This window comes from Perna viridis, chromosome 9, assembly GCF_037379345.1.
Source record: "Perna viridis isolate PV_CMFRI_1.1 ecotype Kerala chromosome 9, ASM3737934v1, whole genome shotgun sequence".
Classification (NCBI taxonomy): Eukaryota; Metazoa; Mollusca; class Bivalvia; order Mytilida; family Mytilidae; genus Perna; species Perna viridis.
The window spans coordinates 18229763-18243246 of record NC_142453.1 but is presented as its reverse complement, the minus strand read 5'-3'; the positions used below and the strand labels follow the sequence as shown (position 1 = coordinate 18243246).

The window sequence follows — 13484 nt, the reverse complement described above, 5'->3', positions numbered from 1 at the left end:
CAATATTCATACACTTTTGTAGTAAATTACAAATATGGTTTCTCAGCTCCATTTCGACTATATTTGACAAGAATACACGCAATTAATGCACTTACAATGCAGAGTTTTGGTACTACATAGAGGGTGGCTATTTGTCCCGGAAGTGGTTAGTGAGACCTTAGACAGACAAAGAGTTATTTCCCTTCATTTAAAAAGTTTCTTTGGCTTCCTATGTAATTTACTTTATGCTTATCATTTCATCAAATAACAAACTAACATTCATGTTTAAAAAAACATGAGTTAGTAATCTCTTACATATGAATTTTTTTATTTCATTTTATTTTTTTATTTTTTGAAAATGTGCCATTAATTGTCTGGGTCTTCTATGTATACCCACGTTCTGACTTTGTTTCAAAATCAACTGTCTGAATTTTGATGCACAATCACAAAAATTGAAAACAAAATGCAACATTCCAATACTTTCTGAAATTCATGAAGACATGAAGTTATGTAACAGGCTTACAATCTGAGATGACAGTGATTTAAAGTAGCACATTGTACCACTCTGAAACAAATTTTGTACAAATGCACTACTACATGTACAAGTCACATACATGTACATGTATATTTCAAAATGAGGCTCATGCAGGAAAATGGGCTTGAAGGTCATGCAACTACCAATTTTCAAACAGTAAACTACTCAATTACTTCATCTAGTTCTAACTACTTCAGTAAAATTTCCTCATCAACTACATGTTTTCTACACAGGTAACACCCCTATTTATTACCATTCCCCTAAAATTAACTAACCTCTTCTTCAGCCTCCCCGTCCATTTTGTTCTTATCTCCCCGTTTATCTCACACCCTCAATAGTTTATAATTTTTCCGGCACTAGATTTATGTGATTATATCAAAGAAAGAATAACATGTCAGTACTTAAGATAAAAATAGTACCAACAGAGCAGCTAAACTAATCATAACATCCCACTTCTAATACATGTACAAGTACCAGTACTTAAAAAAGTTTTCTGGATTTTTTAAACTCTAGCAAAATCTATACATGTACAAGTATGTATTTAGTGCAAATAAGACATTGATACTCATGTAACTGTTCAGCCTTTTGATATAAGCCTCGGATAAGAAACCAGTCAGTATCAGAAATGAAGTCGAAAGGGTAAAATTGATATGTTAAAGTAATGCAACAATGTAATTTTCTATTGTGATGTCTTTACATTGTTTACATACCTACATGTACAACTAAATGCCCACTTAAAAGGTTTTGTCACACTGATAATACTGTGAAGACTTCTTCAGTGTTTTCTACGGGCTACTGTAAACAAATACATTTTCGCAGTGTACAAATCTTTGCTATTTTCTGAATAATGAGAAAAGTAATACCAACCAAACTAATATTTAACAATGTATAAACAATTTTTTATTACGTAGATACCTTGGAAAATATTCACTTGCAAGAATCGGCAAGAATTATGAGCTAGGGATATTTCAGACAGCAATCCAACATTGCAATAACATCAGTCTTACTGATTCTCCCCTGAATTATCAACTTGAGAGTATATTAATTCAAACTGAGTCAAGGTTGTAAAAATTTTCCATAAAAACTTCAATTTTGTATCCCTCTTCCAGGTGGCAAGACAGTGCCGTAGTTCTTATCAAACGCACCTGATTTCAAACACACCTGCATTTCAACTTTGAAACAATAATGAGCAATGCATAATGCATCATTCTTTTGAAAAAAATAATCATAGCCTCCCGCACTGTAAATTAAAGTAATTGATTGTTGTGGATGTGAAGTGTGCATGTTTTTGCTGGTTGTTACAACATTTACAGGTAAAACAAGTGCACTAATTGCATGTCAATTGCATATGGCAGGAACTGCTCAATCAAGGACTTAAAATAGGGGGTATTAGGTCATTTTTAACTATTACTTACATGAGAATATTACCTTTTTGTTTTAATAAGAAATCGATTTTTAACGGCAGACTTATCATTTAAGTACATACTTATTCTATTCATAAAATAAGTCTGCTCCTTACAATGTTTTTATTCCAACATGATTCCATGATCCCATTCTAATGTTCCACTCCATAAAATATGCAATGCCAGTGTTAGCAGAGTTTGGAAACAGAACAATCCCTATGATACATGAAAAAATGTTGTAAAACATTCTAGCCCCAAAGCCCATCCCAGCTGAACCTAGTCCTAAACCATAGCCCAGCTCTACCTTTAGTTCCTTTACCAAAAGCCCTATGAACAAAAACAACTACTATATAAATTGAACATGTATACATAAAAAACATCTGCCAAAAAAAACTTCAAAAGTTCTTTCCTTTTTTAAACCTGATATAATATGGAACAAAACATGCATTAATGCCTACTCATCCATTTCAAATTTGAATTTTGATTTATGATATCTGAAGCAAAAAATAAGTTCTAAAACATGCAGATTTGCCAAATCATCAAAATTCAATCTGAAGTCTTGTATAACTTGTGAAATCTTCATACGATAAATGATGCAAATCTGAGGAGCAAAAACATGCTGTTTTATCTTCTCATAAAAATCATTACATGCGCAAAAATATCTATTAAGCTTACCAACTCTTCCATATCAATACACAACACACCCCAATACACAAAATATCACTTAATACTTAATTAATATCCCATACAGCAGAAACCAGTGAAAAACCATAAATCCTGGGAACGGAAGAGCAAAAAAAACTTAGCAAATCAGCACATCATACAAAAATTCTCAAAGTCCACACCCTTTCACTACAACAAGGAAGAAACCAATCTACACATAAATAATTTTGATGCTGTTCATATCTCTAAAGTGCCAACATGAACTGTAAAAAACTTGAGAAAGATATCTACATTCCATCAACAGCTGGCTGGAGGTTAGATGACAGAGCAGTGTCACATCTTTGAAATATGGTCATTCATCAGTTTTGGGTACATAAAAAATACTTCTTAGATTACAAAGAAACAGCATGTGTTTTTTATATTTATATTGTGTAAAATTTCAACAATATCACAAAAATTACAAGGTGATGGGGGTCACCTTGTATAATCTAAAAGCTTGTAAAAACGGTAAAGGTGAGAAATATCTTATGTCTGTCAGAAGACATATTGATGCTCCTAGACACCAGTAATAGGTTCAAAAGAAGAGACTTAAAGTTGGTCTACATGTACCATCAAAAAATGCTTATGGATTTCACGTGAGTGAAAAAGGAAAACTTGACAATTGCCTGAGTAAAGGTCCTACAGGGAATTTTTTTGGAATTAAAGATACATAAATGAAGTCATGTCTTTGTGTTTTTTTTTATGGATTTGGTTAATCATGAAATTAAGTTACCCACAAAAAAGGATATAACTGATTTATTTGTATGATAAAGTTGTCAAATTCACGAAATCAATATCAACTACCTGATGCCTTTCACTAAACCATGAAAAATGGTACACAAGAATAAGTACTTTCACAGTACAAGACTGACTGTCTTTGGAAGTTTTGTAAATTAATGCAAAGGAGATGGGACAATGAAGGATAATTCAAATCCCTAAATATGATGGTCGTATGTTATTTATTGCATCTGTAAAGATATCCAGGATTAGTAGCTGTTTCTTGGGGATAATCTGCTAATTCTGATATCATTCCAGTAAATATTGTTCAAAAATGTTAAGGATCAAACAACAGTACTAATACTACTTGTAAAATGTTCTAGTACTAGTCAAATGTACTAGTATTACTAGTAAAATGTGAAATGTGCTAGTACTACTAGTAAAATTGACAAAATTATAATTCTTGATGTTCATCAAATCACCTTAGTAACTGATAGAATAATAATAGCAGTGTCTATATTTTTTAACTACATTTTATTTGATATGTAGCCACTATTCCTTTGTTACAGTATTAAATATAAACTGGCTTGAAGATCAAGTAAACACAATTTCTTTATGATTCACCAAATATTAAGTGGTACATTCATTACATGTACACAAATCTTAATCCAGTGAAACCGACATTAATCAAATTCAAAACTCTGGCAAGCTGAGGTCTGGACAAAAAAAAATAGAAGTAGAATTTTTATTAAATCAATCCTAGTGTGCTAGTTGAAAGAAAATTTAGGGAGAAGGCCAAGAAAGCATTAACATAGTACTAGTCTGTGTTTTCAATTAAAAACCAAGAAACAGAAAGGTCCAAATTGTTCATTTAAGTAAGCACCTCAATAGATTAAAATTCAAAGACATATATTAAAGCTTTCAACAAAGAAGCTACCAGTATTACAGTGGCCTAAGGATAAACATAAACTAAATCAACAAATTGGGTTTCATAAAATAGTGTCATTAACCATCAGAATGACTATATCAAAAACAAAACTCATAAATCATGTACCAGTCCATACAAAATACAGACACTGCCAATGGTAGAAGTTTCATTGTGTAGAAAATCCCACCGAAGTCTTTTTTGATCTACATATGTTTAAGAACGAGAAATAAAAGTCACATGAATGAATCACCTGCTGTCTGACTGTTATAAAGACTGATACTTAAGGCCACAATGGTTTTCAATACAGACAACATTCAGGACATCTTATCACCTGAGGAAGGCCTTTTTAATCTGCCCATCACCCCTGTTACTTTATCAGTAATCCCTCTCTTCAAAATCTGTATGCAATTTTCATGAATTAAGTTTTCATAAGTGAAATTTATGATGCTATACCAATTTAATTTGGAAGCAGTTGTCACAGGACTTGAGTCTAAGTGTCATAACCCAGTCCTTAATGTCAGCAATAAACATTTACTGTCACCCATAAAACATACAGCCTTTTTCACAATTTAACTCTCGCTTTGGTACTGTAAGAGCTAAGGCAGGAGTGGATACAGACTCTTTAAAAAGTAGGGGCTGCAGTAGAGGTTCCATAAAAAAAGGGGAAGGGGGTGGTAAGCCATAATTTGCCATTTTACGTCAATTTTATATACGAAAATGACAAATTTTCCAAGAAAAAGGGGGGATACCAACCTCCTGCACCCCTTTGAATCTGCTACTGAAGGTTATTCACCTACAAAAAAAGGGGGAGCCCATATAAAAGAAGGCTTGCTAAAATTTAAGAAATAGTCTTTTGGGGACATACATTTCCAAATGCATACCTCTAAAATTTTGAATAGGATTGGTTGTTTGATTTTTAACAGTGACCTGATCCAAATTGACATCTTTAGGTGTTTGTAAAACTGTAGAAGTACATCTCTGATTTCCAGGTTGAGTCTGATAACTGAATTTCCCATCTATAAATTTACCAATGGGAAACCTTGACAATACCATGACAAGACTGTGAAAATGAAATGAAAATAATAAAGAACTGAAATATGGGAAGTAAACTTAATAAAATGTTAACATAATTTGATTTGTGCATGATGAACTTCAGATACTCTTATTACAGCAACATCTTAACCTTCCATTGATAACAAGTATCATATTAGACAAAAGACCTGCATTGTGAAATGCCATATCAGATGTGCACCAGAGACAAAAGGACCACACAAATACATGTATCTTTCACCAGGTGGGAAGCTACAGGTGCATTTCAGGTGAAATCATTATATAATTAGATCTGCACTGAAAGGTGCAATTTACACCACATATTCTACACATGAAAGTTTACACTAATACCTGACAAGTTTACAGGAATATGGTCGTGTTACTTGTCAACTGAAGGTTTAGTCATCACACATTCTAAACAAGAGAAACTATCAGGGAAAATACCAAAGTATATATACTGCCAGATGAAAGTCATCTTTTAATGTGATAATTTATACTGAATCTAGGGCTTTGTATGAACTGCCCAAGGTGTTAAGGCCGAGATAATGAATTTTAAGCCTTTAACCTTACCATAGAAATCATAATCTTTTGTAACTAATTTAGCAATGTCAAAAGGTCAGAAAAATACATTTAGAAAAGATCTTTAAAGGTAAAAACACCTCACCCCTCAATGGCCTAAAAATGTAAATATGACCTAATGGATACATGAGATTAATATATGGAACACAAGGTATAATATAAATTTGGACTTCAACATACAATACATTTAAGAGAGGGCTTTTGTTGATGTTTTTTTAGCCTGAAATAAAAGGCAACATTGCTCATAAAGGCCTGCCCTTCCCACTTAAGTCCCCTTTTTCCATCCCCTGCAGCATTAGTGATGCAATAGTAGTTATTAAAGAGCTGCGCTTTAAGTGCATGATATGCCCGTTGCCCTTTTAACTTGTCCTTATGCTTTTAATAAATTTATATGATCAACTAACAATACTGTGAGACCTGTCAAATACCCTCCCCCAAAAAAAGGGTAAATAAAAAATGCATGAAAAAGATTTTGCACTATCAAGGCTACCTCAAGTTTTACTAAGTTTATTGTCTCGATTTTTCATCCATATATTTCTATCTTGTTCAAAACACACTTTTCTGACAATTTTACCAAGTACCTTTTATTTCCATTAGTCAATCATCATAACAAATGGTCCATTTCCTATGAATAAAATTTCCTTGGCCGTTTCCGCCTTTTTTAAAAGAGTAAAACATCATAAAACGAAAACGTAAAATTTGACATTTATACAAATCGGAAGAGAGCTTACTTCAATAGATATGAAAAATTCAACAGTTTCATAAAAGTTAGTGAAAGTGTTTTTGATTAATTGTGCAAAAACTTGAAAATCCCCTTTTTTAAGTATAAAAATTCATAACACGGACAAACATTACCATAATACGTCCCGTCTCAGACAGGCATATAAAAACTGTTTCTTATAAAAAAAACTAGTCAAAACTGAAATACTTAACAATACGCACATCTTTATATAATAGTGTTCTAAAATTGATATTCTAGACAGTGTTGTGGACAACATCATGTAAAATAGCAGGCTAAAAAAAGACAAGGTTCATAGCCATATCTGACCAAACTTTTAGTAACCTAAATTATCAAAAACATGTAGTTATCTCCATACACTAACGTGGATAAAATTGCAAGAAAAAATAAGCCACTGGTATACAAATGTACATGTATATGAAATTGTGGACTGCAAGCTGGAAAAAGATGGGAACCATATCCAAATTCAATGTAACTTGTCCACACCTTAGTGCCTGTCTTAAATTGATGTAGTAACACCCTAAAAAGATTCCTATGAATCCAGCAAGTAATATAGGAGGAGATAAGGACAACATTACTTCGGACGGAAGAGAAACCAACAGACTGACAGACTGACAGACTGAAACCTATATAACTGCTAAACTATTTACAGGGGATATACATACCCCGAATATAACTAAAAGTAAGCAGTAAATAAAACTTATATCAAAATACTTGTACAATCAGCAACAAAGACTCAACCCAAAGCCTGAAGCATAGACAAGATGCACCAGTAATAAAATGACACATGCTGAAGACACAATAAGCCTAAAGCATGAACAAGGTGCACCTGTAATTGACACATGCTGAAGACACAATAAGCCTAGAGCATAGACAAGGCTCACATGTACATTGTACATTAACAAATGCTGAAGACACAAAATTAGATCAGTGAATGGTCAAGGTGTCCCTTAACGCATACAGAAGACACAATCAGCTCCGTGCATGGACAAGGCACACATGCCCAATGAAACATGCTGAAGACACAATTAGCCCAGGTCATGAGCAAGGTGCACATGTAATTGACAAATGCTGTAGACTCAAAATTAGATCAGTGAATTGAGACAAGGTGCACCAGTAATTGATACATACTAAAGACCCAATTAGCACAGTAAACAAACAGGTGTCGCCCTCGAACTAAAGCATTGAGTTTAAGGACAATTAAAACAGGAAAGGAATGTTACAGTTGGTAATTTAAAGGCAATCTTCTCCTTATTTGAGAGTTCTAACAGTACCATCTTACAATGTAATCTACTCAACCCACTTATTTCATTGAAACATGATATGCTGCCATCAATTAGACAGTAGTTTATTTGAATAGAACCAAACAAGTTTAGATGAAATATGTACTAATACTTTCAGTGGTGACTAAATGGGAAACGGTATAATGTTACTGATTTACTACCCTGAGAATGTAAACATACCGTCATTAGAGGCAGATACAGAAATTTATAAAAAAGGGGAGGGGGGGTCCAATCAAGATGTTTAAAGAGGGGTTCCAGACTGTAAGTCACTAAGTAACATCCAAATTTTACACAAAATTAACAACCCCCACAAAAAAACAAGAATCCTCCCTCTGGATCTACTACTTGCAAGGAGTGCCCCCCCCCTTTTCATGCAACAACATTTATCTCATTTTGGGATCAAGGTTACAAATTTTAAAACACCTGTCTTGTACTCATTTTAACTACAATCTGAAGTATTAGTACAAATGTCAATACTGGCATATAAACACTTCATTATTTTTCATCATTTTGAATTATGGGAGCTCAGTCCAAAAACATGATAAAACAGCAACATTTTTGAATACATATAAAAATCACATATGACTAAATAATAACACGATGTTGTCAACTTGTCATTCAGTCCTCAACCAGGAACAGTTTATGGAATCATGAACATTTCTAAGACTCGAAAACCAAAATAAGAGAGTTAATCTAACATAAAGAGCTGATTTAGGATTCCTAACCTTTGAAACTACACAGGAAGAAACATAACATTTTAATCTTCCCTTTGTCTAGAAATACAGACAAAAATCAATGCTAACTCAAGAAAGTGTGGAAAAAATCAACAAACAAGCAAAAAAATCTGAATGTAAACAAACCTGTGTAAAAACCTTAGGTCTATCATGTAGACATGAATGTATTCCCGTAGCCTCAAGAGGTGACGGCAAATTATTAGAAGAATCTGTATTCCCAGATAGATCAATGCTATTTTTCCCATTCATATTGACTGATCTTTGTGACTCAGAAGAATTAACAGATGCAGTTTCATCACTCTTAATATCGTTAGAAGAAGCATGACTCACACGTGAATTAGCTGATTTCCTCTCATCAGAAGTTCCATTGACAATTTTCCTGCTGGAAGCATCAGTATCAGGTTGGGTTTCTGTGACATTTTCATTGCTGTTTTTCAGAATGGTCATTGGAACATCTAGTTGTGCTTTTATTGCAGTTTGATCATTACCAGTTTTCCGCACATTGGTTAGAATATCTGATTGTAATTTTTGTGCAGTTTCATAACCAGTTTTCTGAACATTGGTTACAATATCTGACTGTGCTTTTGGTGCAGTTTCATTGCCAGTTTTTAAAACATTGGTTAGAATATCTGACTTTATTTTTGGTGCAGTTTCATTGCCTGTTTTCCGAACATTGGCCAGAATATCTGGTTGTGTTTTTGGTGCCATTTCACTGTTAGCCTTATGCGCTGTAGTCTGAATATTTGACTGACCTTTTGCATTACCTTCAGTGCTTGTTTTCCTTATTTGAGGAGCACTTTTGAATTTTTCTGCAGCACCACCTAATTCTTCTGCTCGGAAACTATTGGATTTCCTTGGAATGTGAGAACGTTCAGAGCTATCAGTTTTCCGTAAGCTATTTCTCTTTTTAATTAAAAATGATGAAGATTTATCTTCAGGATCTTTTGCTTTTTGTTCAAATTCACGAAAACTACTCTTATTCCGTAAAACATTTGTCTTGTCCTCAGATATGTAAAGATCTGTGTTTTCCATAGAACTGGTTGATGAACGAACAGATCCACCAGAACTGGACTTGTCATCTGAAAGTTTCCTAGTCTTAGCTGTATCTCTCACTGAAGTTTTAGTCAATGGAGCCCTAAAGGGCTGAGATGAAGAGGGTGATGTCGGAGACTTTGGTGTTCGAGATGTTATACCAGATCCTGACCTAAAAGTACTTCCACTAGTTCTAGATGATCTTGAATTCATGATGGAATAAAAATATTACACACTACATGTATATCAACAGTATGACAAATTAAAGCCTTTTAATTATCCACATCAGGTAATGAACAAGAACACTTCAGACATTTCCAAAATTTCCCAAATTAGGTAAACATGATATAATTCATTAGATATTCTGACTTTGACAAATTGTAAATACCACTTGTAGCAGGTTGACAAACCTTATGTTCCAATAAATTACAGTCCAAAAAAGTTGTGACGAGGTCTAAATTGTCGTTGATGAGTAATATAACACACCTGAATGTGTAAAGCCACACAGTTACTGCCGATACTTGATACAGGTGTTGCTTTAGAGAATTCCCTTAAGATGCCGCCACTTTGGTTGTCGATACGAGAGGTATAAAAGTTAATATTGTTGTAACATCAAATACTGACCTTAACATCATTTAATCCATATACTGCTATAAGCTCGATACTAGAGATTACACTTTTACAATGTACAGGTATCAAGTTTTATACAATTTCCTGAGTTCGAAATTCAAGTCAAGTTTAAAAGTTGCCCCAGGTCAGTATAGGTTTTTAAAATATATACTGATGCAGTTCATACAAAGAGGTACATTTTTCCAGCATTTAAAATTCAAAATGGTGTATTAAGTAACTCGTAAATTTTATCAGTATGTATAAGATACAAGTTCAAATTAATTACCATTTAAGGGACTTTTCCCTTAAACTGGCCTCAATTATCTCATGTTGATTTACAAATTCTTTAGTCACTTTCAAATAGGAGATTTTTTTTATCTTCTCAGCTGTCACCCTTTTCTCTATCTATTAATTTTTGACATTTCAATAAAAAAAACGAATTTTCCCATTTATGGCCTGACATTAAATTGACATTCTAATTTCCATCTTCTCCCCATTATTTTTCACAGATTAACGTCAAATTCTTTGTACAATTACACTGATAAGGTTAATACTGAAGCATGAAGGAATGCACTAAATTGCATTCATTCACAAAACTCCAGTCCTGCCATACACCATATAATATACATGTTGATAAAACCAAGATGTCAAAATACCAAATTATACAGCATTTAACATATGGTATGTAAATTAAAACATCTAACTTTTGGTAAAAACACAACTAATAGGAGATGGCAACAGAAAAAGATAATCAAAGTACTCATGTACTTAGTCAAATAATTTCGAGAAGTACATAACAATTATGTTTTAATCTCACAATAACATTTCAATAAGGAATAGCTATGATGAAAATGCTACTAAGGTGACAGTTAGAAATAGGACTTGTCATATGCCGTAGACTGTCCAAAGCATTCATTTTTTCACACCCTGGTTATGCAATTTATAGGGAAATTTTATCAGTGATTTATGTATGTTGAAGTCAGATCTGTATAAAGAAAATCAGGACCCTGTTTAGAATGGCAGAAAAACAAATAGGCACATATTCAAGTCCATATAGGTACATTTTATGTAATAACATATGTAGGTCTCAAAACATGAAGTTACCTATATACATTTCTGGTTTGAAAGATTGAACAAAAATGACATAAATGCTGTAGACTTTAATAACTAGAAATTGTGAATGTCACAAGAGCAATTTTGTGTAGAAAATGCCAACAGATTATATAAATCTCTCGGCCTTGGTGACTGCTGTGTCCATTCCAATCTTTGATCCTGACTGACAAAAATGAATTTAATTAAATACAAGTTCATCCTAAAAAAAAATCATGCATATAATGAAAAAGTTGCATCAAAAAAAAAACTTTTTAAAAATGCTTAAATTCATAACATATTTACATGATATATGATAACGTCTTATCTAAAAATGATAACATCTTATCTAAACTAGTGAAGTAATAAAATTACTCAAAACATTTAATTTGAATTCTATCGAAAAATATTTCCTGCCAATTTTTTTTTTACTACAGAACACAATATACCCAGTCACCCCAACTCAAACCAATGCTAGTCATTATAATTAATACATTTACATTAATAGGAAAGTTGGCAAAATTATGACTTGATAATTACCTTCAGACTTATAGGTCAAAGGTTTCTCAAAATTATACATGTAGATGATACATACATGTACTTGTATGTACTGTACAAGTACATGTACATGTACTTGCCAAGACGGGGGTATTTTTGCCCTCATTGATTCCCATATCATTTTAGTACTATATATGCCCTAATAATATGTCAAATTATCTGAGCCAAATTTTGCAAATAAGTTTACAAACACCAAACATTGAAGCAGTTTTTTGTTCTTATTTTAGCACACACAAAATCACATCCAAACAAGAGAACATTTTAGAAGAGGACAAAGGGCCATTGCCTTGCTACTTTTTTCAATGTAAGACATACATGTAACATAAGATAGTGTGGGAGTGATAGGCAAGATGACCCTTAAAATAACTTCACAAGCTCAAATGTTTCTACCCCAACCACATATTGGAATATACATGTACAACGGTTCACTCTGATGTCTAGCCAGTGAAAACTATGAAGTTGAGGAAAAGTTGAAAATTTACTGTTTGAAAAAGCATTACTAAGTATATGTATGGACACTGCCAGCCAAAACATTTTTTTTTTTTCATCTTATTCCAAAAGAACTTCAGGATTTTATGTTTAAGGTTGACCTATTGCCTAGGACAAGTAAAATTACCATTTGGACAAGTAAATGATAAATTATACCTTGCTTATAGAACAACTTCATTTCATGTATTTCTTATCATGAAATATTAACAAAAGGGCAACCTCATTTTCAATTTTAGCAAGGATCATTTTCCATTAACTTGCCCTATAGGATAAGGATCCTAAAAACTGAACTTGATACAAAAGCATGAACGCAACATATTTTAGTTTTACAACCAAAGGGAAATAACTCTAACTCACTTCTCAGTCTAAGTGCAAAAATTTTTGCTCTGTCACTTGAAAACCAAGATATGAAACTACTTATCCTGTTTAAAAGGTAAACAAACTGTTTTAACCATCATGAGACTTTATGTAACAGACATTTATAGAAAATACATTTGTAACATCAAGAAAGACATAAAGATAATGTACCATTAACAATACTAGTTTGATAAAATAAGAATTTCCCCTTTATCACATTTTGGATAAGATATAGAACATGGGCACTAAACCATGGAAGTCAGGACAGAACATTATTGCATGGCTGTGGATAACAGTGATTAATCAAATGTTCCCTGTGTAAGAAGTATGAAATGTGAAATAAATCCTGAAATTTCATACTCGGACATTCCCTCCCAAAAACATAACAACACAAATATGAATCTGCTGATCACAAAATTTTAAATCTATGTTGAAAACAGCAATAAATCATTGAGAGAAGCTATATAATAAATGGGATAAGCAATTGGTTATTGTGAACAGACAACAATTACTGCTGCAGAGAACTCTTGTACATGTAGGTTTCCTCCAGCATTGAAATAGTTCCATGCTCTCCACTAGATAAATCTAGGCTTTCTTTGGCACTCATAATCACATTTTGGTTATTCACTCTCTCCAATTAACTATCCTATTATTCAAGATGTCCAACACTGATTGTGGATGTAGCAGTTAATGGTGGGGAG

The 13484-nt window shown here is 33.0% G+C and overlaps 1 protein-coding gene across 5 annotated transcripts in view; it reads right to left on the bottom strand.

Moving 5' to 3' along the window:
- The window catches only part of LOC148607164 (septin-2B-like), a 32458-nt gene extending 22020 nt beyond the window's left edge, over positions 1-10438 (bottom strand). Inside the window, exon 1 of one of the 5 annotated variants that reach the window (XM_088545459.1) lies at positions 8776-10438. In XM_088545459.1, coding sequence (XP_088401585.1) covers positions 8776-9894 — 1119 coding nt within the window. In that variant the 5' untranslated portion in view covers positions 9895-10438. The remainder of the gene's footprint in view (positions 1-8775) is intronic. The other 4 variants (XM_088545461.1, XM_088545463.1, XM_088545460.1 and 1 more) reach the window with 4 other exon arrangements.
- Between the last annotated feature and the right edge of the window lie 3046 nt (positions 10439-13484).